Source organism: Cottoperca gobio, chromosome 12 (assembly GCF_900634415.1).
Source record: "Cottoperca gobio chromosome 12, fCotGob3.1, whole genome shotgun sequence".
NCBI lineage: Eukaryota > Metazoa > Chordata > Actinopteri > Perciformes > Bovichtidae > Cottoperca > Cottoperca gobio.
The window spans coordinates 9,285,577-9,312,169 of record NC_041366.1 but is presented as its reverse complement, the minus strand read 5'-3'; the positions used below and the strand labels follow the sequence as shown (position 1 = coordinate 9,312,169).

The window sequence follows — 26,593 nt, the reverse complement described above, 5'->3', positions numbered from 1 at the left end:
ACTTTTCTTTGTGGCTGATGATGCTGACATATGGATTTCCTCTTCTTTTTGTCTTCCCTCAAGTTAAGTTTCAGCCCCTGCACTCATGCACTCCCCGACAGCCCCTCCATCAGTGAATGTTTTTTTGTGTAGACCCAAAATCCAAGCAACTCTGAGGGAACATTCATGAGCACGTTGTTGGGCAGTGAATGAATGGGTCAGGATCCTGCTGGATTCATCATATTGGGCTCTGTGACCTCAGTTCAGACTTGAGTGGGTATGTTTGGTCATAAACATTGTGCTTTGTCTCATAGTGGCGTTTCACATTGCCACTTTTAATGGATGGCTTAACTCGCATGCAATTGGTCTGTGAGTTTCCTGAACCGCTAAACCAGTGCTGTAAAAAGCTGCGCCGGTTAAAATAGAAGCTTCCTGTCAAAATTGAAAATCCCTTAATAATTTATTGATTATAGGTCCGGGTCCGTAAAGGTCGGCGTCTGGGTCCGGACTTGGACATAGTTTATGGCATACTACATTATGATCATTTTATGACATTACGTTTTTTTTTACCATTTCTTTCACATACTATTAGATTTTTATGAAACATATTTTGACTTTGGGTTTTGACATTTTTTTGACATACTACAGTATATTATGCCTTTTTAAAAGTATTTTTTTTGTATGTCATACTATACTATGAATTATTGTGAGTTATGAATGTAGTTGTTGATTTCATGGCATACTCTCCTATGTGACAGCCATCTTTATGGCTTTTAGGATAATATTGTTTAAAGCCTCTTGCTTTCGGACAACTGCTTTAACTTCAACAAAACATTGGTATTGATAATGAACTGCTTGTAGTATTTCACGTCATATTATCTTATCCACAAGAGTCAACATGACGCAGTTTCATAAACTATAGCCTTCTGTTCACAGCAGAAATTATGTCTTGTCATAGGAGAAAACACACAGGTGAAACTGATAACATTAACGATGTCCCAGTGAACCAGCATGCACAGGCCGTCCCCTAAGTGGAGTGCAGCCATTATTAATGTTATTAAATACACCTGTGCTTTTCCTACTATGACAAGACAAAATATGTTACCTGTTGCTGGCTTAGTGCTATGCTCATGTTTTGTGTTATCGTTTAAAAAAGGCTGAGGACAATGACATGTTCTCACCACTGGGTGGTGCTCCAGGCTTAATAATGCTATTTCAGAAAAGGGGCTTTCAAAGAAATACCCCACAAAGTGTATATTATACGTGGTATATATGGTATTATAAAAGACAATAACACACATGCTGTCTGTAGATTTCCCAGTTTACCACATTTTGAAAGAATCTGTTCGAGAGGATTAAAGTTTCATATCAATGTTGCTATACCTGCATTTACTCAACCTATACTTCTGTGTGTACTAATTAGTGCATTACCCACAATTTATGTTTTAACGTAAATATATTATTCCCCGTCTCAATTTCCATAATGATAGCCTTATATCAAATTGTGTGTATTCATACGGTCTATTATTATTTACTAAGTTTAAGAACACCATCATACAAAGAAAGCACATACAACTTATTAATTAAGAACATGTTTTATTCAACAGTGGATCTTCAGTAATAAATAAATAAATGTACAGATCATTCATTCCACAATAAAATTGAGGGAAAGTTTTTTTGTTTTTTTAATATAAATGTGGAGGATTGATATTGCCATGATGGGTAAAGAGCATCGACCAGACAGAGAGACAGTCTAGACGGATGGACTGACGCAGAGAGGCAGACAGACTGACAGACAGACAAATAGACGATTACCACACAGATGTGTACAAAGTATTGCGTTTTTCACTGATTGCCTCTCTTTTTTTGCTCTGTCTCTCTCTACATGGACAACAGGTGTCTAAAGAGTCTAGTCAGTCTACCATCACCATGATGTGCAAATCAATCATAAATTATAAATACAGTATTGCATCACTTCAAAGTGCTACAGAGATAGGTGCCGACAATCTTCAAAAACAGAAAAAGGTTTGTTTTCTTTGAAACCCTGTGTGTGTATATGTGTGTGTGCTTGTGTATCTGTCGTGTGTACGCTAGGACCCGGGTATAAAAGCAACCATGGTTGGACTTTGTGCCTTTGGATGTCTAGCACAGAGTGTAAAGCTTAGCCTAGTCAAAAGCAGAAGCAATACAAACATTGTCTCAAATAGTGACATTGTGAAAATATGACATGATGCCCTACAAAGTCACTGCTATTGTCCTTGAGTGGATTGTAAGTACAGTATTGCAACTGAATTATAAAAGATCAACTTCCTGTTTTTGGATTATGGTCTGAAAGCCCAAAGTGTTTTCCCCGCCATCACTCTTTTCTTTCAGTATGGAGTTATAAAGTGAAATCCATCAGTGATTGTGTTTTAACCTGGATTCCCCTCACAAGGAACAACACTGAGGGTCCCTGATGTTTGGTAAGATGAGTGTAAAACACTCATGTTGGAATGACCTGTCTTTGAAAATATATAGCCACCAGGATAAAAAACAATTCTCTAAAATGTCTCAAATTCACCCATATTTAAGATGTCGAAGCACACTTCACAAATTCAATTTCTGTCTAATTGTCATGATTAAATTCTCATTATTTTATGTTAACGTATAAGTGTCTATTCATGGTTATGGGCATTTGTCTTCGTAGCTTTTGAAAACACTGCTGTGAATATTCTTTTTTTTTTTAAGTTTTGCCATCCTGAACAATTTCTATTTCAAAAGGTTGAATTCACTGTTAGTACAATGTCAAATATGGACTCACTCAAATACAGTACATTATGTTTGTGTCCATCTGTGAGTGTGAGACATGAAGAGAGAAGCTATTGCTATTTAGACATTAAACAGATTAAATAAATGGAATAAGAGTCTGTACTGCACCTTTATGAACAAGGCACAAACATCTTCAAAGAAAAGCATCATTCGCTGGTGATGCACATTTTAGCCCATTAACTAAAAGAAAATACATTTTTTCAAAGCATCCTATAGGAGCCGATGTTTTCAGCTCTTTTGCTATGAAAATAAACTTGCACAAAATAACTGAAAAAAAGGCTAAAAGTTATGCGTTTTGGAAAATGGCTAACAGTAAGGAGTAAATTATTTATGTGTTAAACCAAACAAAACCAGCAGAATGGTACTTTAAGTAGCTGTCTCCAAAATCTGCCCTCTAATCTAAAAGGAAAATCACCACAGAAATGTTGTGACGACGTCATTCTGTTACAGCTTTTGTCTTTCAGCCCTTTCGTCCAAAACAACTTATTTGTAATGTAGTAGAAGTGGTCTACTTCAATGTGTATCAGGGGCCTGCAGTTGGGTTTGCCAATCCATTTACAAGGGCCCTGGCCTTTATTTGGCATCTTATTTTTTTTATTTAGCCTCTTCAGTGAGGAGATGAGGAGCAGAGGAGGCGGACGGGGTGAAGATGAGAGGCAGAGATGAGAGGAAGGAAGGAATAAAAAAGGATGAAAGGGGGGGGGGATGAGAGGAGAGGAAGGTGTGGGGGGGGGGAGACAGAGAGAGGAAGAGGACGTATGAAAGACAGGAAGCTCCGGTCGGAGCACCTGTCACGGAAGAGGCTCCTGCTTTCTATCACTGTCTCCTCCCCTCTTTTTTCCATCCATCTCTTTTGTCTGGCAACAGGAGGGACACCCAAAGGGGAAAGAGCGGGTGCTTAAAATTCCTCCTTCCTTCCTGTGTCCATCTCCTCTCCTAAAGACCTGTCGTCTCCATAGCAACAGACACTGTCTTCATACTGAGCTTATTCAGTTGGTAGTCATGAATGTGTGCGTGTGCATGTGTGTGTGTGTGTGTGTGTGTGTGTGTGTGTGTGTGTGTGTGTGTGTGTGTGTGTGTGTGTGTGTGTGTGTGTGTGTGAGGCAGAGCAAAAGAGTGTTTGCTGCTGCTCTTGTCAGTGTGCCCCTGTGCATGTTGTTGTTGTTCAAGGTGGAGGGTGTGTGTTCAGTAAACATCAGTCCAACACTCGAGTTTTGAAAGCCAGTTCATTTTTGGTCAATTTGAAGAAACCTTGTGTTAAAATGTAAGGAGCGTTGGCTGGTTTCTGTAACTGTAAAAAGTTTTGTTTCAGTCTTTTGAGTTTTGAATCAGGCACCGTGTCGCTTCTCACCCCCCTGCCCCGGAAGTGTACATACTGCAGCGGCCATTAAGACTGACAGCTCTTCCAGCCAATGGCAGCCCAGTCTGTTCTGAGTTAGTCATTTGGGGAAAGGCTGCGATTGGCTATCCATCAGCAGCCGGGGGAGGTCGTGATCGGGCTGTGATGCAGGTATGCGGGGTTCACCACAGACACGGGGAAGTTGAAAATGAATGGAGAGGTGGGCGTGGCCGACGTGGCCGTGGTCGTCGTTGAGGACTTGGGTCCGAGCAGCGGGCTCGCCGTGGCGGCTGCTTCGGCGCCGCACGAGGTTGCAAGGAGCTGCGACTCGAACTGAAGCAGCTGGCCCATGAAGCTGAAGTTGGGGGAGATGATGCTGCGACGCCGGCGCACAAACTCGAAGGCTTCGTCCAAACGAACTCGCTTCCTCTTCATCAGGTAGGCCAGGCAGATGGTGGCGGAGCGGGAGATGCCCGCTTGACAGTGGACGAGAACTCGCCCATTGGAGTCCCGTACTGAATCTGAGGAGAGAGGAAGGTCAGAAGTTAGAGGTTTTCAAGGATAATAAATATAATTCCATTGATAAAAAATATAATAAAGACTGAAATATCACTATTGGGTAGATTGCCATGGATTTGGTACAGATATCCATGCTCACCAGAGGATGCCATATTGTTTTCCTCTGGTACGACCATTGAAACATCTCAACATCTACTGAATCAAATCAAATCAAATTAAATTTATTTGTATAGCCCAATATCATAAATTATACATTTGTCTCAGTGTGCTTTACAGACTGTACAGGTTACGACACCCTCTGTCCTTAGACCCTCACATCACACAAGGAAAAACTTCCTAAAAGAAACCCCATAATTAAAGGGGGAAAAATGGAAGAAACCTCAGAGAGAGCAACTGAGGAGGGATCCTTCTCCCAGGATGGACAATAGATGTCGTGTGTACAGGATAAACAACATAGTACAAATACAACATTTGACAGAAATGATGTTGTGTTGAAAAAGAGAAAGTTTGGATGAATCCAGGAAAATGTCAAAAAGGCTTCCCGGTGTCCAGCAGGACCAGGGCAGCAGGCGCAGCCACGATTCCTGATCCTGACGTAAACTTTATCAGTGGCAACCTGCCACATGAGACAGAAACTCCGGGGATGATACCCCGGATGATGAGTTAGTAACATACATTTACATAAATGCATACAGATAGAGAAGGAGAAGAAGAGAGGGAGGGGAGGAGAGAGGAAGAGAAGGAAGAGAGCAGGGAGGTGTCCCCCAGCAGTCTAAGCCTATAGCAGCATAACTAGGGGCTGATCCAGGGCAAACCTGAGCCAGCCCTAACTATAAGCTTTATCAAAAAAGTAAAAGGAAAGTCTTTAGCCTACTCTTAAATGTGGAGAGGGTGTCTGCCTCCCGAACACAAACTGGAAGCTGGTTCCACTGGAGAGGATCTTGATAGCTGAAGGCTCTGGCTCCCATTGTACTCTTAGAGACTCTAGGAACTACAAGTAACCCTGCAGTCTGGGAGCGCAATGCTCTAGTTGGTTTATAAGGTACTATGAGATCTTTAAGATATGCTGGAGCCTGACCATTAATTGCTTTGTAAATCAGGAGAAGGATTTTGAATTCTATTCTGTATTTTACCGGGAGCCAGTGCAGAGCAGCTAATACAGGAGTAATATGATCCTGTTTCCTTGTTCTTGTCAATACACGTGCCGCTGCATTTTGGATCAACTGAAGAGTCTTAAGCGACTTTTTGGGACAGCCTGATAACAATGAATTGCAGTAATCCAGCCTTAAAGTAACAAATGCATGGACTAGTTTGTCTGCATCATATTGAGACAGGATGTGTCTTATTTTTGCAATGTTACATAGATGAAAGAAGGCAGTCCTTGAGATTTGTTTTATGTGGGAGTTAAAAGACAGATCCTGATCAAAGATGACGCCAAGATTCCTTACAGTGGTGCTGGAGGCCAAGTTAATGCCATCTAGAGCTTCTATGTCATTAGAAAATGCGTTTCGGAGGCGTTTAGAGCCAAGTATAATAACTTCAGTTTTGTCTGTGTTTAACATCAAAAAGTTGCTAGACATCTAAGTTTTTATGTCCTTAAGGGATGCTTGAAGTTTAACCAATTGATTGGTTTCGTCTGGTTTAATTGATAGATATAATTGGGTATAATCCGCATAACAATGAAAGTTTATAGAGTGGTTCATAAAAACTGAATGGATTGGCACCAGATTTTCTACATTCATACACTTAATTTTTTTATCTCTTACTTATTTTATCTGTTCTTCTAGCTTTTTCATGTGTCATTGTTATTTGTTGTCTGTGATTATTATGTATTTATTTCATTTTCTGCTTTCTTATATTTATTTGTAATGGCAGTTTTGAAAAGTGCTATAAAAATAAAGATGTTGGTATTATTATTATTAGTATTATTATTATTATTATTATTATTACTACTACTACAACATTCATGGTGTCCAGGTGATGTACCACAACGACTTTGATGATCCTTTAAACTATCCGCTAACGCCCTCCTTGGGTCAAACTTTTAATTTGTCCCGTAATTGTTTAAGATAAAATGCTTACAAAGAAAATACATTCCCATCAGTCTCAAATTTACTTTGCGCTGATTATTAAATGTAAACATATTAAATTACAATTGTGAACATGGTGAACATCATAGCTGCTAAACATGAGCATTTTGTCAGTGTGAGTATGGTAGCATGTTGACATTAGCATTTTACTCAAATAAGTGATGTGCCTAAGATTAGCCTTTCAGAGCCGCTAGCATGGCTGGTTTCTGTTTACTTTGAGGGTTTTTCCACGGCGGTTTGCCGCAAGCTCAATTTCTGTCATTGACAATGACAATTTTTTTTCGGTTCTATTTAACCTCTAAGTAAAGAGCTCCATGCATGTTTGTAGCAGTTCATTTGAGGATGAAAAAAGGTGGAAAATAGCCCAATTTGCTTGAGCTTTGCACAAAATGTAAATCTCAGTTCACATTAAATGCAAAGGAGAAGTTGAGGCTAATTTCCAGAAGCTCCTCATGCTAGCAGAAAATAATAATAATAATAATAATAATAATAATAATAATAATAATAGTATTTGTAACGAAGGTGATCCCAGTAGCCGCCTGGTCTTAGTCTCCGTTACGTTTGTGTATCTCACAACCATATACTTGTTGTTCATATTATACACAGACGCATGTATTAATTTGTTTAAGGAAGACACTTACCTGTTCTCTCCTGTCTTCAACTCCCAAGGTCCGTGGCTAAAAGAGCCCCCGTGGAAACAACACATTTTTATTGTTCCTGGAGGGTTCCACAGTGCCGGATGAAGTGGGGGGGTGGTAAATGTATGCGTAGAAAAAAATTTGTAGCCACGTAGTAGTTTTTTTACATAATAATTAGCGTTTATATTAGTGAATTTATGTTGAATATTTAGAGTTCATGTTTATTATTTCTGTTCTGTGTTTCCCACAGAACAGTTAACACTCCTGGTTTTGGCACAGCCACAACTGTAAAGACTATATAAGGCTGCTCTTTGGGAAATTGAGGGAGAGTAGAATGTAACGAGTGGTGTCAGAAGTGGGATTGACCAAGTGAGGAGGAGAGATGAACAAAGGAAAAAAGAACAAACAAAGTGAGGAGCCAGATGATGGGGTTGCTATGTCTGCAGCTGATAAGGAGGCCACGGCAGGAGACCCGGGGGACAAGTTGGAGGAGCTGACTGAAATGGTGAGATCGCTCATGCTAGCCCAGGCATCTAGAGACAAGCAGCAGGAGAAAGAATCAACTCGTCAGGAGTGGAAATGGAGGGCCAGTTTCGTCAAATCCAGGCCCAAGTCACTGAGATGACGGAGGAGCAGAAGGATGACGAGGAGAAGGTCGATAATGAGGAAATGCCCTTGTCCAGGCATAGATCACCCAGTCGTCAGCGGGACACACCTCGACATCGCGACCCTAAGCTGTTGCCACTATCTCCTGCAGATGACATTGAACAGTTTCTCACCACCTTTGAAAGAATGGCCCACATCAGCCGTTGGGCTCAAGATGAGTGGGCTGTTAGATTGGTGCCCCTATTGACTGGAAAAGCACGGAGTGCTTATGTACTAATGGACATAAGAGATGCAGAGGAGTATCACCAGGTAAAACAGGCTATTCTGGCCAAGTATGAAATTACCGCTGACACTTATAGGCAACAATTTTGCGCCCTGGACATCCACCCCGGTGAGACACCCCATGAGCTGTATGTCCATCTGAAAGACCTGTTCTGCAAGTGGGTAAGAACGGAGACGGCTACCATCAAAGAAATGTCTGAGAAACTGATTCAAGAACAGTTCCTACGAATGGTTAATCCAGAGATGGAAGTTTGGATTAGGGAGCATGATCCAAAGACTGCTGAGGAGGCTGCTCGTCTTGCTGAGGTTTTCCAGTTAGCCAGGAAGGGCCACAGAAGCTTTGCCACAAGCCAGAACAGCTACACAGGCAGTAAGAGTACGTCTCAAGGGGGTGAGAGGGGGTATCTTCATGCCCAGGATAGAAACACAAGCAGCAGGCCGTACACTACTAGTAGACCCACCTATGCCAAAATGCCAGATCAGTCAGGGGTGAGGTGCTATTAGTGCAATGAGTTTGGCCATACTCAGTACACCTGTCCAGGGGAAAGGCCAAGTAGGCCATCGCTCCTGTGTACGGTTCCTAGACCCGCCAGGCTGAACTCGGTAAAACAGGGGAAAACCCGTATAGTGCCAGTGCTCATAAATGGTCAGCGTACGGAAGGACTGGTAGACACGGGCAGTTGTCAGGCCGTAGTGAGGTCCAGTCTAGTTCTCCGGAATCAGTGGGCCGAAGGCAGGGCTAGAATCAGCTGTGTCCACGGAGATGAAAAACCTTACCCCACTGCCGAGGTCTATTTGACTGTAGGTGGGCAGACTTTTCTTCTCCCAGTGGCACTAGTCCCGAAGCTACAATACCCTGTCATTTTAGGACTTGATATTCCCACCTTATTGGATTTTGTGCAAGACCCACAGCCACATAGTCCCATGTCCTGTCTCCCAACAGTGATGCCCCCTGAACCTCAATGTGTAGGAGGAACTCGCAGGGAGTTAGAACCCCTTAAAGTTGAGTTGGTGGAGGACACAGGGACGGAGTCAAAGCAGTGTAACGTGGTTACAAGGGCTCAGAGTGCAAAGGAGACCCTTGCTGAGTAACCATTTTTTGAGGCGGAGCTGAAGGCAGGTCCAGAGAAGCCACGAATGTCCAAGGCCCAGAAGCGAAGGGACAACTTTTTGGCTGGCCCTAGGGAAAATGTTGAGCTTCCCAAACCCAGTCACCCTCTGGACATTAACATTCCCCTGGATGTAGGGGAGATGCAGCGAAAGGATCCTACGCTTCAGCAGTGGTTTGAGAAGGTGTCTTAGGTTGATGGGGTAAAAAGGACTAATACAGGGTTTTTAGAAGATGCTACTTACCTCCTAAAAAGGGGTATCCTGTATCGACGTTAGGGTGAGATTGAGGCCTTAGTGTTACCACAGACACTCAGAAATGCAGTTATGGAACTAGGCCATTCAGTTCCGTGGGCAGTACACATGGCATTTCTTAAAACATTGCGAAGAGTTGGTAACCATTTTGCTTGGCCAGGCATGTACACACAACTTTCCGAGTTTTGCAACACTTGTGAAATATATCAGGTAACTTCAAGGAAGAGAGTAGCCAAAGCCCCGTTACAGCCCTTGCCAATTATTGCAAACCCTTTTGAGAGGATAGGAATGGATGTAGTGGGGCCGTTAGAGAAAAGTGCTTCTGGTAATCGCTACATTGTAGTTATCTGCGACTACGCCACCCGCTACCCTGAAGTTTTCCCCCTAAGATCAGTTAAAGCCAGGCATGTGGCAAGTTGCCTACTAGTTGTTTTCCCGGGTAGGAATAGCCAGAGAGATACTCACTGACTGCGGGACTAACTTCCTGTCTAAACTATTGCAACAGGTGTATCAGCTACTAGGAGTAAAGGGCATTAAAACCACCCCTTATTATCCCCAAACGGACGGCCTCGTAGAGCGTTATAATCAAACTCTAAAGAGCATGCTGCGCAAGTTCGTGTCTCAGTCAGGCTCCGACTGGAACCAGTGGTTGCCGTATTAATTTGTTTAAGGAAGACACTTGCCTGTTCTCTCCCGTCTCCAACTCCCAAGGTCTGCAGCTAAAAGTTCCCGTGGAAACAACACATTTTTATTGTTCCGGGAGGGTTCCACAGCGCCAGATGAAGTGGGGGGGTGGTAAATGTATGCGTAGTAGATTTTGTAGCCACATACTACATAATAATTATCATTTATATTAGTGAATTTATGTTGAATATTTAGAGTTCATGTTTATTATTTCTCGATTTGCCTCCAAACCCAGGGGTGTTAACTGTTCTGTGGGAAACACAGAACAGTTAACACCCCTGGGTTTGGCACAGCCTAACTGTAAAGACTATATAAGGCTGCTCTTTGGGAAATTGAGGGGGAGTAGGATGGCCTCAGGCATGGATGCAGTCAATTGTGACCACTGGTTTGTGACACTGTGTGTGTGTGTGTGTGTGTGTGTGTGTGTGTGTGTGTGTGTGTGTGTGTGTGTGTGTGTGTGTGTGTGTGTGTGTGTGTGTGTGTGTGTGTGTGTGTATATATATATTATATATATATATATATATATATATATATATATATATATATATGGTCAGCCTAACAATACTAATAATAATAATTGGACTGAACCTCATGTTTAGCGCTTCATTTTTTAAATTATTATTTATTATTTTCTAACATCCTTCATGGACACCATGAACCTTAACAAACCAACTGTCACCCTAATGCAATTCCTTTTAAGTCAACAGCTGTACACCTTGCCTCTGGCTGTTTTCGTTTCTTCTTCTCCACACTTTCCATGCCTTAACCTCTCTGTGCAGTCAAACTAACCTCAAAGTAAAAAAGCAGCAAATCACATTTAACTGAAACACGCAAGTGCAAAACAAATTGAGTCATTGGCCTCTTTCACACTTCCTCCCTTGTCCTATTTATGTCTCTGCCTCTTTCAGTATGTTTAGACACATGCTATTACTTTGTTACTGCGAGTAACCAGATTTAGGTAATAGATTCATTACAGTAACTTAATTTCCCCAACAGCCTCAGTTTGAATGATTCGCTGGGCAGTCATGCTATGGAGCATGTGTGGCGGCCTGCAGGAAATTAGAAGCACAGCATATAAAGAAGATAATAGGAAGACTTTTTTTTTTTGTATATTTGTTTTTGCATGTTGATTTAATTGACTCTCATTGTCCACCACTGCTGATCATGCTGCTGTTTGAATATAAAATGCAGAAGAATATCTACTGGCATGTTTTTAAATTCTTTGTCTCTTTCTCTGCATTTTTTTTTTTTTCAGTTTCTAAATTTTTCTCTCTTACACACAAACAGACAGATTTCAGGTAACTCCACCACAGCGTCTGTTCACCCGGTAACAGTGGATGAGTCAGACTCTGGTCCCACAGCAGCTAACTATGACGCATACCAGCACCTACACACGCACACGCACACGCACACACCAGAGTACACGCGCTGTCTTTTCCGTGATTGTATTACATCGTTTTGTTCTGTGATTAGATTTTAGTGGGTATTTGTTTTTTTCTGCTGAAATGTGTGTGATAAAGGGCTACATGGAAACACATTTTTTTTTTGACAGATCCCAATGAATAAATGTCTGATTTGTCATCATGTTCCTGCTCTATATGCACAGTGTATCCAGTACATGACAGCTTTTCTCAGAAAGGTATTTTCTGGGAAGAATTCGAAAGACTCTCGGAAAATGCAAAGGAAGAAATATCCCAGCAGCGAGAATTTTATTTTTTTAAATCTAATTTGATAATTGATTAAATCCATTTTCAAGCCAATATGCAAAACATTTGATGGTTTCAGCTTCTCTGAAAATGTCCTGCTTTTTCTTGCCTTACATTATAGTAAATTGAATGTCTTTGGGTTTTAGACTATTGGTTGGACAAACCAAGACTTGGAAATCAATGAAATTGTGAGGGGCATTTTTGTTGTTGTTTTATAGACAAATAAATGTTCTTTTATCGGGAAAATAATCTGCAGATCATTCAGTAATGAAAATAATTGTCAGTTGCAACCCTACATATGCCATTAATATTCAAAAGGTCTTCTGCAAGTTCTTGCAGACATACCAAACAAACATTAACTGTTTTAATATGACCTAAAAATGATGCGAAAATGTGAAAACAAACCAATAAAGCAAAAACCATGCTGTAGCCGGAAGGAAGCTCATTTCATTCATGATTATCCACCATGGGAATGCATTTGCTCTGCTAAGATATCACACACACACACACACACACACACACACACACACACACACACTGACCTATGAACTCAATAGCCTCCAGGAACCAACAGCTGATGTCCTCTTTATGGTTGTCCTCCACGGGAATACATTTGTACTGGTACGCCCCCTCGAAGTGGTTGGGACAGTCGGCGGACACGTTCAGCAAGGCGGAGATTCCTATGGCGTCCAAAACCTCCTTCTTTGAGGCGTGAAGGGCGCTGCCAAGGTAGAGGAACGGGAGGATCTCAACTGGGCCACCCTGGACGAAAGACACATGGGAGAATAATGATTAATCAATTATTTCATTAGAAATTGGCAGTGAAGAGACTTGTGTTCTGAGGCAGTTTGTTCATAATCCATTGAACCGATCAGTCTTCATTCATTGAGTCATTACACTAAAAAACATCTTCTGACGTAACCCGGAGAGCCACGTTAGACAGAATCTACTTAAACCGCTCACATGATAAGACAAAGAATTCACTGTCTCAGTGTTCAGATGCCAGATGACTTCAGCATAAGTGTGACCCCTCTTAAATATCTCGCTAATCACATTAGCCGCGCCTTTTATCGGACAGAGTTAGCTTTTTATCTGTGTGATTAATGCAGAGCCATTGATGTGGGCTGTTTAGTTAAGAGTTATTTTCCCCATATGGAAACACATCTCGCTGTAGGAACCGAGTGTCTGCTTAACAATGTTTACATGCTTCAAATCACACGATTCAGAGGAAACTTTAGCATGTTTTTGACTTATCAGTACAACAGATCATTCTTGGGGATTTACCTTCTATCATGCTTCATTGAGGACACTTTGTACTTTTTCTGTGATCACACTTTATCAGTGGAAAATAATTGTTCTGAGAAATATATGCACCACAGCAATGTTTCCTCAGAAAACTATTTTACTCAATGACATTTATAACATAGCTGTGACTGAGGGCGTGAAGGTTTGTTACATTTCCTGGAAAAAGGAAGTATCTAAACATTAAAATGTTACCCGTCATAATGACAAACATAAAGCTTTCATTGAATTTGTGCAAGTTGTGTCTTGATGTTCTTTAGCATGTTATAAAAAGGTAATATTTCCTGACATTATTTTGAAGCATTTTCCAATGTAAGAGTAGAAGTATTGTTTTCCCTTTTTAATGGATCTGAGGGGTCAGCCAGCTGTCGGTCTATACCGGTAGTGAGACTTATTGACGAGGGCTTTGTCTGTTTATGTCACTGCCGCTGACGACCTCGGTACTGACACAGCGTCAGGAAATGATCAATACTGCTAAGAGATGTAATGTGAGGAGAGGGGGGGGGGGGGGGGTGGATGCCGAGAGGAAAATAGTGAGTGAGATACCCGACAGGAAGCTACTTTTAACGTTGAATGAAAAAAAAAAAAAAAAAAAAAACACTTAACATTGTGGCCGAGACTATCAAGCATTTGTCTTAGAAAAACGCACAGAGGCTGGATTGTCTGCGTTTCTCTCCACATGCGTTCCGGAGGAAATTAAACCCGAACCACATGTGACTGTGAGTGTTGCATAAAATCTGCAGGCTCAAACAGCAGACCACTGACCAACAAAACGAGACAACCCGGGTCACAGAAAGTGACGCAGAGATGAATCAATAGTGACCTATGACCTCCAGTGTAGCCTATTATTAGACAAATAACTCATTTAATTTTTTTGGGGATATTCAGAAAATGTACCAAACAGTTTACATTGCTTTTTCCTCACATGGCCTTTAGAATGAAGAAACAAGTTTGTAACTACACTTTCACTGCTTTGACAGCCCAGACTGGATGGGCCAATGTGGTTGAATGAACATGGGAAAGTGAACAACAGTGATGTTGCAAAGCAAAAAACTTCCAGTGTTTGCACACGGCAGCTCCCGCTGTCAATGTGTAAAACTAAAGTTGACATTTACAGGCTGAAACCATTAGTTGACTGACGCGACATTAATACAAGAAAAAAACTACAAACATCATTCGTTCACACACACACACACACACACACTTAGTAGAAGCTTACACATGACCTACATCAGGTTGACCCTGGTGAATGTTAACAATATTATTTAATGTGTATTTTTCAGGCTGAAAAGGTGTGTGAGGTTTGTCTGTCTCCTGTGGCGTTTTACCTGGTCGTGGTGCGGCGTCCCACACGACGAGCAGGCAGAGTCGATGCTGGACTGGCTGGTGAGGGTCGGTAAGGATTTGGTCTTTATACAAAACTCTGGGTACTCTGAGAAAAACCTGTCGTATCCACCTGAAGAAGAAACATCATGATCAAATGCGATGCATCTTAAAATATCACTTTAGAAACAATATTATTGTAAAACATGAGAGATTCAATCACTACTAGGGACTTTAAGATCCTCCAGGAATATTACAAAAAAAGGGATTTGTGTGTGTGTGTGTGTGTGTGTGTGTGTGTGTGTGTGTGTGTGTGTGTGTGTGTGTGTGTGTGTGTACAATAACATTACAGCACAATCATCTCTGTGTTCAGTAAACTTGACATAAAGTCTATTAAACCGACCCCTGACCTACTCTGTCCTGTGTCTACTACCGTGGATTTCAAAACAAAATCCCTTGTTTTGTTTTTATACATCTGCAGGTTGACCTCTGGGATCACGTCAGATTAACTGGGAAATGTCATCTTTATAAGATAGACACATACACTCCTGTGCTTCAAGGAGACTACGTCATTAGGATACACACATAAAAAAGAATGCGCCACAGCTTGCAGCAGCTTTGCCTTTTTCAAATTCCCTGCAGTCTAAATATAGTCTGGTGGGTAAATCGAGCATTAAGTTTTAGATTTTACAGCTACCCATCGGCGATTTTTACCCAAAGCGAACTGTTTCTGAAAGGATCATGTGTGTCCTGTAAATCCCTCCGGTTTGATGTGGCTTCTACGCATCGGCATTACCTCATTCACTCAGCTCACGGCCACTGGTCTGTGAGTGAATGTGTGTATTGTAAAAAAAAAGAAATACACCAGTGCATACAAATAGAGTAGGCACAGTTAGGAGGATATGTCAATCTCTGGTTTAAAGGCTATTGAGCAGCTTCAAAAACAATATTCAATATATTTACAGAGACAATAAAATAACAGTTATCATGTTTGTTGAAAAATAAAATGAGCAACGTCCCAGATAGGATGGTGGAGTATTGAAATTAAGTTATTAAGAAAATGTGGAACTACTATTTTTATTGGCTCTGATTGTCTAATTTAAAGCTTCAATAAGATTGAATGAACATTATCATTATAAAGTCATTATAATCTTCCATGTAGGTGCACTTTTATCATTATTATTTTCATTGTACATCATGTTTCAAGAAGAAGCTCCATTTGTATTTGGATATAGTATTACACAACACAATTACTAGAAACACAATTATTAATTAAAACAAAAATAAAATAAAATACATATAAAATAAATAGTCCTAATATAGGTTGTTACTGCCCCCCAGTTAAAGGCTGAATTAAGCAATGGAATAAACATTGTTTTTGTTATCATTAATCTAACTTATATTATTACTGCCCCACATTAAAAGGTTGAATCAAATAATAAACACCATTCAATAGTTAAATGAATGCTTCAATGGACCCTTTGAGGCTGAATCTGAAAATGTAATGACCACACATTACATGTTCAGTGTGTGCCCCATGTGTCATCACCAGTGCTACTGGCGAGTGTAGCCTGTAAGAAACGCTGCACCTGGACCATACAAATGCTGCGTGTAATAATGAAGCACATATTTACCTTTGAGCAGGTATATATGTGTGCCGGAGGAGTCACTGCACACTGCGTTGAGAACCAGAGTCAGTGTACTGTCCTCCTTCACCGTATCGGAGTCCGGCGTCCTCTCGTCGTACAGCACCACGGCGGAGTACATCCCGGAGCGGAGGCGCCCACGGACCTCCTCGTCCCCGGCCAGTATCTGGTCCAGGCTGAGCACGGAGCCCTTGGCCCTGCGGCGGACGATGGTGTTACAGCGGGCGTTGACGGCTCCGCGGATGTGTCCCGCGTTGAAGGCGAGGAAGGAGCGGCAGTCCAGCAGCAGGCACTTAGCGCTGTCGTCCTTTAAGAACCGCTTCACCACCGGGCAGTCCATCTCGCGTAGGTCCTCCATAGCACCTCGTTTTCAGGCTGCGTGTGTAGGCTTCACGGTCGGTTATTTCCTCTGTCTGTCTCTGTCGCTGTGTGGCCGCACCGCCCTCCAAACTTCGGATCCTGCGGTGGATTCCCTCTATCCGCGCATTGTAAACGCACTACTCCTCGCGCGCAGTCCGGTCACCTCTTTCTTTCTCCCTCTCCCTCTTCCAGTGTGGATTGTTTCTCTTTTTTCCTTTTTTTTGTGAATGGGTGCATCGCGTCAAAGCGGAGGTGACGTCAACCGATAGCAGCCAATCACACAGCGTCCAGTTTCCCGTCCCCTTTCCTCCTCTGCCGTTCATTCATAAAATGAAAAAAAAGACAGACATCAATGAAACGAGAGGCGATGGGGATGGAGATTAGACTCCATGGGGCGTACAGTGGAGTTTGGCACCACTCACCATGCCTTAACCAGCTCATGACTCATTTGAGCTTTAAAAAAACAAGTTAACAAAGTCGAGAATAACTTTGATGAAAGAAAGAAAGAACATTTTAAGAATTAATAAATTAATAGAAATATTAATATCCAGCATAATAAACGATCATTAACAAACTGTTTGCTACCTGCTCAGCACCATACGGCGGACATGATGTTTGCTAAATTAGCATAGCAGCTGAAGTATCAAATATTTTTTCTCATTGTCGCTCGAGACCAAAACAAAGTTAAATGTGAAACAGTGAATATGAGACTAACATTTGTCATTGGGCCAGAAATACAACTACTAATGTAATAACAATATTAATGTTGTTATGTTTCCACTTGATGTGAAAGTTTGCTAACGTTTTTAGCAACTTTATAAGATGGCATTAGCTGTGCTACTGTGAGTTTGCCCCCTAGTGGCCAAAAGTCAACTAATGCTGCTTTAAGACATCTCTTTTACAATTTGTGCAAATCGTGCAAATCGCCTATTGTCAATTTTGAGTTTTAGTGGGAATATTTCATTCCCATTTCTGATTTTAGCATTGTAATCAACATTAAATAGTTTTTGTCATTGTCATTCTTATTAAAGGTTCAGTGCTACTACTTCACCTAGTATTTTGATAAAGTCTTATTGTGCTACCTTTTGCTGAGAAATGTGCTGGACCGCATGTGTGTGTGTGTGTGTGTGTGTGTGTGTGTGTGTGTGTGTGTGTGTGTGTGTGTGTGTGTGTGTGTGTATATGTGTGTATATGTGTGTATGTGTGTGTGTGTGTGTGTGTGTGTATATGTGTATATATGTGTGTATATGTGTGTGTGTGTGTGTGTGTGTGTGTGTGTGTGTGTGTGTGTGTGTGTGTGTGTGTGTGTGTGTGTGTGTGTGTGTAATCCTACAAGCGGAAACACAATTTGCATCTCCTATCACACAGCCTTAGTGAGCGTGCTCAGGTATTTGCATGTTGATCCCATTCCCATGGTTACGAGAAGAAAAAGAGCAGCACGGCAGCAGATGAGAGGAGGAAAGAACGCAGACATCCTGACACAAACAGACTGGCTGCAAAATAGACAGAGACTCCAGCTGAAAGAGAAACACACGGATCATTTAATAATCATTCTCAGATAAATGTGTTATGAATGGGTTTATGTGGGAAAACACGAGAGTATATGTTAACATTCAGAACATGAGCATATGGATCTGGATTTGAATTGTTGTATATCTCAATTTAATATTTTGATGAATATTCCAACAAGATGTAACTCCAAAGTAGTTGACAGCAATGTTAAAACGACACATGTTAGTTGACGATCAGTATCAGAAACTGTTGAAATTCTTCTTATTAATGTCACGGTTTCTGTCTGACAATGGTTAAAAAAAGAGACTGTCTCGACTCGACAGTAAGCAAAAGCCAAACCTCAAAAGAGGAACGTTGCTTGTTATAAGGAAATGTGTAGTTACTTGTATTGTATGAAAGCTAAAGAAGTACATTTTTGTATTACGTGGAAAAACAAAATTGTACAATATAAAACTGTTATTATTATGTCACTGGTCATGAGAATACAACACAATGCAGTATCTGTTGTCAGTTTCAGAGGGGTACTACACCAATGTGGTATTTCACTTCCTTAATTGATTAAGCAAAGCCAATATCCTGACATTCAGTTCTTAGTACAGTTCAAACTCCAAAAACACTGGATCCTACATTTCCCATATTGCAACTCAATAGCGTCTTTCATTAGATCTTCCCTGCCCATGTCTTTAAACCTTGAAATTAGTTTGCAATGCAGGGTTTGTCCTATAAAAGTGTAGTCTCAGACTGGACATAGCTTACTTATACTGACAATGACTAGTGAACTGATCCATATGTGTAAAATCAGTGGAGTTCCCCTTTAAACAAATTAAAGTGCCTCCTCAGACACGAGAAATATCACCCAAAGGATGTACTGTAGGATACCATGGAAAAATATCACATTTGAGCATGCAAAGATGAGTGACAAAAAGGCCAAACAAACATAATATAACATAACATTACTTCAATGCTCCTTGACACTACTGGAAGGATATTATACTCCCAAAATATATCCCCCCCACCGATGAGCTCTGTCTAATTTACAGTCAAACGTCTCTCAGGTGTTGTTGGTTGAGATCTGGGTGATTGCAAAGGCCACAGCATGATTCTCATTAAAGCATTCAATGACTGCTGTGTGGAAACACCTGCCTTCGCTGTTTGTCCACTCATTTTGTACAATATATTCACGTTGTCCAAGTGAGTAAAAGTGACTCCACGCATAACATGTAGTATAATATAGAGCATATCTATTCAATGTGCATTTAAAAATGTGTATCAAGTTTGCTGCGTGTTAACATGAATTTCGAGTAGCTGACAGAATCACTGCAGCAAAATTAAAGTGTGAATGAAAGGACCTTGACTGTTAAGACAGAGAGGTGAGATGGAAGATGGAAGGTGAGACAGCGACGGGCACAACAGGGATGAAGTGGAGAAAGAGGGACAAAGGGAGGTGAGGGGTGGATAGAGTAAGACAAAAATAGGTGATTACTGCTGGATTGCAGCCTCTAGTATCTCATATAAACACAAACACAAACACACACACAGAAACACCACGTCGCATTACTACCAACCCAAAACAAAGCCTCGCACAGGCGGGATGGGTCTGCTGCCGTAGCAACAAGGGAGAGGTGTGGGAGGGTGGAGTCAGCAGGCAGGGGGCTGCGAGGGGATTGGCTGGAAACAGACTCTGCACTGATGTCATCCCTCCCTCTCTCTGCTCTCCCCTGTCCATCCATTCATCCCCTCACATCCCCTAGCCCGGATGCCGTCATCCATCAATACAGTGGAGAAGGAGAGAATACTTTGTATACAAGCTGTGCACATGTTAGTGTTGGTAAACTACTATTGTACTCCTCTTTTACTCAAATGTCTTCTCACTAGACTCTTTCTCTCTCTCGGCTGTCTACATAATGTTAATTTTTGTTTGTCATTGACAGGCCCAGTGCATGTTACAGTAAGTAGTACAGTAGGACATCATTATGCAAAGTGTCGGGTACTTAAGCAACACATGCAACACACATGAAAGAAAGCAACAGAAAATAAAGGCAGAGATATCTTGACACACGAAAATGTTTTCAATTTTCTCAGCAAGAAAGCAGATACGTGTATCCTAAAATGTCAAACCATCCCTTAAAATGAGCTCTAAATGAATAGTATGTAATATAACTGTAGTATTACATGTATATAATAACAAAGAGTAGTCAATTTGGTCCTTTGAACTGCTGTTGTTTTCAGAAGGGAAATCCTGCATGCATTGAGTACAAATAAAGTCCACAAGGCAGGATAATTGAAACACCAACACACCATGAAAAACAACACACACTCAGACTTTTTTTGAATGTGTGTGAGTGTGTGTGTGTGTGTGTGTGTGTGTGTGTGTGTGTATGTGTGTAATTCATGTGTGTATGTTCCAGATATGCCCCACTCTCTAATCCCATAATCCAGTGGTTAAACCTTGACTGAGTGCTGCAACATTTTCATGAATGAGGTTGTGTCGTTTGTCATGTGTCTGTGCCAGTGTGTCGATACAGCCAGAGAGAGAGAGAGAAGTAGTTATGTTTGTGTGAAAGAGGAAATGAGAAATATATATGTGAGAGATGTAAGATGAGAGAGAGAGGCTGTAAGGACACAGCAGGGAGAAAATGAAGAAGAAAAAAGGAAGAGAGAGAAAGAGGGTGAAGGATAGAGACAGGGAGAGGAAGTGAGTACGTGTCGTGGTGGGGGTTGTTATTCTGTTTGGAGCCGATCCATATTATTCGTCGGAGGCAAATTTTTGTGGCTGACAAGCAGTTTAACCTTTCCACTGGAACAACCAAATAATAAAAATTATGTTTTTCCACTCTTCTTTTGAAATAAAAACGGTAACAAACCACAGTGTGTCAGTGCATTTTTGTCAAAGACCATGCTATTATGGTATTTTCTGTTTTTACTCTTTAGAAAAAAATGACAAATAATAAAGAAATATGCAACAGGTGGCCCCTTCATAATGAATTAATGTGTACTAGCGTCCCCTTACTGGATGTATGCGTTAGATTTTGTTTCTTATTTTAAAATCTAGGGAAAAGGAGATCTAGACACACACACACACACACACACACACACACACACACACACACACACACACACACACACACACAAGGTCATCGCACTGAATCCCTTCCTGTCTGGACCTCACATGCTAACCTAGTGAACACGAGGCTGCAGACTATGTCGGCACACACGCACGTGCCTTGTTGCCTTTTTACTCCCAGCGGTTATTGTGAATGGGAATTGTGAGTTCCTTATTTGGTGGTTGTGTTGCCTACTTCCTCCTCAGCCTTAAGGGCAATCACTGCGCTATTTGAAAAACCATGTTTCTCCAACACATCAAAAACAAGATCCCAGGCAGCCTGGATCCTCCCCAATTTGCATTCAGAGCCAACAGAGAGGATGCCGTCTCCACTGCCCCCCACTCAGCCCGAACGCATCTGGAAAATGACGCCTCCTACATCAGAATGCTGTTTGTTAATTTCAGCTCAGCATTCAACACAATCTCTCATATTAAACTGATTGGCAAACGTAGCACCCCGGGCACTCTGCAACTGGATATAGAACTTCCCCACAAACAGTCCCCAGGCAGGTCGGATTGGCGGTCACACCTCCTCCTCTCTAGTGTTGAACACCGGAGTCCCCCAGGGTTGTGTGCTCAGCCCTCTCCTATTCATGACGTACACTCACGACTGCCACCCCCAACATGAAGGGAAATCTATTGTGACGTTTGCGGATGACACAACCATCATTGACTAGATTACAAAAATAACGCTGAGACATATAGAGAGGAAATCAACAATCTCAACAACAACGTGACATGTTCATCACATATCTCCATCCTGGTGAAAGAAGCTCAACAACGGCTGTTATTTTTTAAGGAAACGTAAGAAGGCAAAATTCCCCTGCCAATTTCTTGTTGACCTTTTATAGAGGAGCAACAGAAAGCATCCTGACTGGAAACCCAGAGCATCATTGGTACCCATCTACCGAGCATCAGTGATATTTGTAAAAAAGAAGTGCCTGCGAAGAGCCCAAAGGATATTAAAAGACAAGACCCACTCCAGCCACAGCTTGTTCACCCTGTTGATGTCTGACAAGATATACCGAAGTATCTGCTGTATACAGACTACAGAGCAACTTCCCCTCTCAGACTGTGAGACTCCTGAACGTATCCTCCACACTCTAAAACACATTGTCTTTTGCATAAAGCACGTCATTGCTTATCATGGAGAATTGCTTTAACAGTGGCATGACATATTCAACCCAAATTGTGGCAAATAAATCTAGAATAACAGTGACATTAGGCTACCGCGTAAATAATCTCTTTTACCCTCTCTCTCTCTCTCTCTCTCTCTCTCTCTCTCTCTCTCTCTCTCTCTCTCTCTCTCTCTCACACACTCACACAAAAACACTTATTCCTCATTTAAATCTGTGTGTGTGTTTTGAATAGTCAAAGCAGCACAGGATCAAACGATGAGCTCATATTCAAACCTATTCATATTTTACTCAAACATCTGTAACCCAGGGGCATTTGTGCAGCCAAACATTCTTGTTACACCTACAATATTTTTAATTAGTAAAGGTAATACAAATATTGTTTAAGTAAATGAGAATAGGAGAGAAGTTGATGATCATAGCCTGGAGGAAGCTAAGGTTTTTAAAGTACCTTCCTATTATAAATATTGTCTCACAGGTTGGGCACGAGTCCAGACTGCATGTTTTTATATGTGGCAGTCTGGGTAATGTCCACACACAGGCTGGTGCTGACAGGAAAGAGGAGGATGAAACTGAAAGCAGGCATTCTATTTGGATGATGTGACGACATGAAACAGTTCCCAGCAGAGTTTTTGAATCACTTACGGCTAATGTTCAAATTGTTATGGTCCAGTCACACCAGACACGCAAAGCTAAATTCATCTGTGTGTTTTCACAAATTATCAGGGATTTTCTCTGTACTGGGTGTATACTCCCCATAGTCTTTTGTTCTCTGCACTCTACATCATTTCATTCAATACAATTGTATCTATATCTGTTTCATCATTGCAAACAAAATAACATTACCTTTAATTAAAAAATGAGAACATCTGTGAATTATTAGACAAGACAAAAATACAATAAAGTTAGATAACACATAAAATAACTGACATAATGAGTTGTATATGTCAACATAATTTGGTACTCTGAAGGTGTATGTGCACACATGTACTGTAGGCCTGTATGAGTCTTCCAACCCTAATGACGTCTTCTTAAACCCAAGTTTCAAAAGACTTTTCACATTATTTACATTTATTTCATTGGCTCAGCTCTTCTCGGTGCGATTGTGAATGAAAGACTATGAATGAAGACTGTGTGGAGGATTATCTGCAGCTCAAAGGCAGGCAGGCCTAAAGCACAACTTGTTTGTGACATGTGGCAGTCTGACACAGGGATTAAAAATAGGAAACAGACTGCCATTGAAACCCTTTCCACATCTGTACACAAACACTCTTATGTGCCTTTGTCCAGCAGTTTGTTAGCTAAATGTACATTTGATTTGTACACCTGGATGCTAAAACTGTGTATTTTCTGTTGCTTACATGCACACACACACACACACACACACACACACACACACACACACACACACACACACACACACACACACAAACCTGGCATTGCATTCTCTCCATAATCTCGTGTGGCAGAGGTGCGTCCGACTTGACACGCAAGTTGACGTCATTAATCATGTCGTGTTTTTTGCTTGAGAAACTGTGATGGATCAAGAAACTGTGGTTACTAAGGCAACAAGAGAGGCAAGTACAACAGGTACAGACACAAAAAACACACACACACACACACACACACACACACACACACACACACGTGTGCGCACATACTGTATATATACAACGGGTTGGACAGTACTCTCAAAGCCCACATGCATATATACTGTAAGATGCTGAACTCATGTTGACTTGTGTCTCATATGATATTATTCAGTTAATTTTCCCAGAGAACAGGAAGTGCAGCTGACCAGTGATGTTGGGCACAAGGTGAGGAGGAGGAAGGAAAGGAAGACAGGAGATGAATGGGGGAGGGATGAGAGGAAGTGGAGTGTCCTTGTTAATGTGTCACATTTAAGTGATTGAATTTCCTCTGTGTGAGTGTGTGTGTGTTTGTGTAAGAGTGTATAGCCATGAGTCAATTGCCCAATTGCTTGACAGCCAACATGACTCGAGTTACACAACACACAAGTGATACATTTCCCCCTTCAAAATGAAACTCAGGGCTCGAGGTGCTATCACAATCTGCCACAGTACAGAACAACTCAATCATATTACGTCCTGTGTGTTGTAACATTTCACAAGCGCTCTCTTCCTGCGTGCTTCCTGCGCTCATGCTGTAAGAATATGTGGCAGAGAAGTCAAGATGCAGATGTAAAATGTAGATTGCTACCAAACTTTTTCACTTAAACCTTTTGGAGCTTCATGGAAGAGCATGAATCAACGACTATTGACATGCTTTTGCTAAGATGAATGTTGCGTCACTTTTCATCAAAAGCTGGTCGCAGTTTTAAACACAAAGTTAACATTGTGTATTGAAACCAAACAAAACTACTTGGTTATGTTTAGTAAAAGATTATGGTTTGGTTTAAAATAAGTATGTTTGTTACAATATTTAAGTTACGGACTTTCACACGACTTTCACACGAGAAACCAACGCTGGCCTTAAAGTTTTTAAATTCTAGAAGAACTGGCAATCCGCACATATGAAACAGGAACACGCAAGCTGATAAAATGGTAATGAAGGAATTTTGTTATCATCTACAAATGAATCCAGTTGAATCCAGTAACAGAACTGGTTGGGAAACAGCACTGGAACAATAGCTTTAAAACAATTGAGCTTAAATAAATAAATTCCAGTAGAAACCAGAAGACCTGCATTACAACTTCTCTAATGGATTTATTTTCTAAATTACAGGGAAATGTTGCTCACATTGTTGTGTAATGTTGCCTGAAGGAAAACCTGCTAGCAGAAGTAACCTGCCAGCTGCTGTCCACAGCCAGTGTGGGTGGACATGCTGCATCAAGAAAACTCAAGGAAATGTAGGTGCAAACATAAACAGCTAATTGAGCTAGCATCATTTAGCCATATTTTGGCAAGAATGTGCGTATTTTAGTGTGCTGATACGGCAAATGCTTTGAGATGTTTTTATGAAGGTTTTGGAATTGGTTCTTTTGGGCAGTGAGTATTTGATACAATAAACATAGAATAGATAGTTTAAAGATAAAACAAATGTATTAAACATTAATACACCTTTTGTTTGTACCTTTGAATGAGAGAGAGGGAGATGTACTCCAGGAAAGCCTTTGGTTCACTTACATTATTTGGTCATTTGGCTCCTGATTTCCAGGAAATGATTAAAATAATCTAAACAGCATTTATCACCAACACACCCTATCCAAATAGATAATATGATTTATTATAATTTGAACAATGAGTATCTATGTGTGCTGCTCCTTAAGATCGCTGTGTTTCTATATAACACATTGTGCAATGGTGAATCGTACAAGGTGGGTGGGGAACCAGGCTTGGAGCTGGAAGCTTACGTGCTCAAATAAATGGAACAATAAAAATACTGAGAAGAAGACGGAAGCGAGAGCTGGACAGTCATGACTCTAATGCAAGTATTTTCATACATCACAGCACATAGCACCTTCTTCAGGATAAAAAATAAACACACAAATCAACTGAGATGACTGAGGAGGACTTTATAGGTAACCATAAAACTCATCTTCAATCATATAAAAAATGCATTTTACTTCAGTGGTATTAATTGGAAGATGAAACTAAATGACGTCATCAAACTGTTTTTAATAAAGCATTGCTCTTTCTTTGTGTAAATATTGTTTTTTTCTGTGTTTTTACGTGTGTATGTGTGTCTGTGTGTGTGTGTGTCTGTGTGTGTGTGTGTGTGTGTCTGTGTGTATATATAGGTGCATGTTTCTGTGTATGTGGATATATAATTTAATATTGTTACATTAAATAAATAAATAAAAACATATTGTATGCTAGGTTTATAAGATATGGACATATAGAGGGATAAATAACTACTTCCTGTGAAAGAGCATACTGTACATGCCGAGTCAACTCTTTATACACAGTCTTCACTTCATAAAGGCCAAATTGCTCTCTGCTGTCGCAGGTTACAGCAACGTCACATTGTCTGAAAATCACGATCTCATTCTGTTTAATCTAATTGTACACTGTCTTCTTTTCTGCTGTAGCGACTTCCAATCAGACCACTAAATATAATCATATTTCAGATGTGAGGGTCAGGTCAGGTTTACTGGACCTCTCAGCTAATCTCATTGTGCTGTGGCTGATATGACATGATATTTTGCTCTTTTAAAGTACACTGCATTATCCACAT

The 26,593-nt window shown here is 40.9% G+C and overlaps 1 protein-coding gene across 1 annotated transcript; it reads right to left on the bottom strand.

Annotated features, from left to right (window-relative positions):
- Window positions 1-1,558: 1,558 nt before the first annotated feature.
- Window positions 1,559-16,948, bottom strand: dusp4 (dual specificity phosphatase 4). Its single transcript, XM_029444183.1, has 4 exons — window positions 16,273-16,948; window positions 14,644-14,771; window positions 12,556-12,775; window positions 1,559-4,647 (listed from the first exon to the last, which is right to left on the bottom strand). The coding sequence occupies exons 1-4, from the start codon at window positions 16,640-16,642 to the stop codon at window positions 4,259-4,261; spliced, it is 1,107 nt and encodes a 368-aa protein (XP_029300043.1). The 5' UTR covers window positions 16,643-16,948; the 3' UTR covers window positions 1,559-4,258.
- Between the last annotated feature and the right edge of the window lie 9,645 nt (window positions 16,949-26,593).

Bases quoted from the DNA above. Each gene is read 5' to 3' on its own strand.
- dusp4 (XM_029444183.1), bottom strand. From the start codon at position 16,642: ATGGAGGACCTACGCGAGATGGACTGCCCGGTGGTGAAGCGGTTCTTA. The intron at 14,772-16,272 runs GTAAATATGTGC...TTTCTTCTTCAG, and splicing joins ACATATATACCTGCTCAAAG to GTGGATACGACAGGTTTTTC. The intron at 4,648-12,555 runs GTCAGTGTGTGT...CTCTCTCCTCAG, and splicing joins GGAGGCTATTGAGTTCATAG to ATTCAGTACGGGACTCCAAT.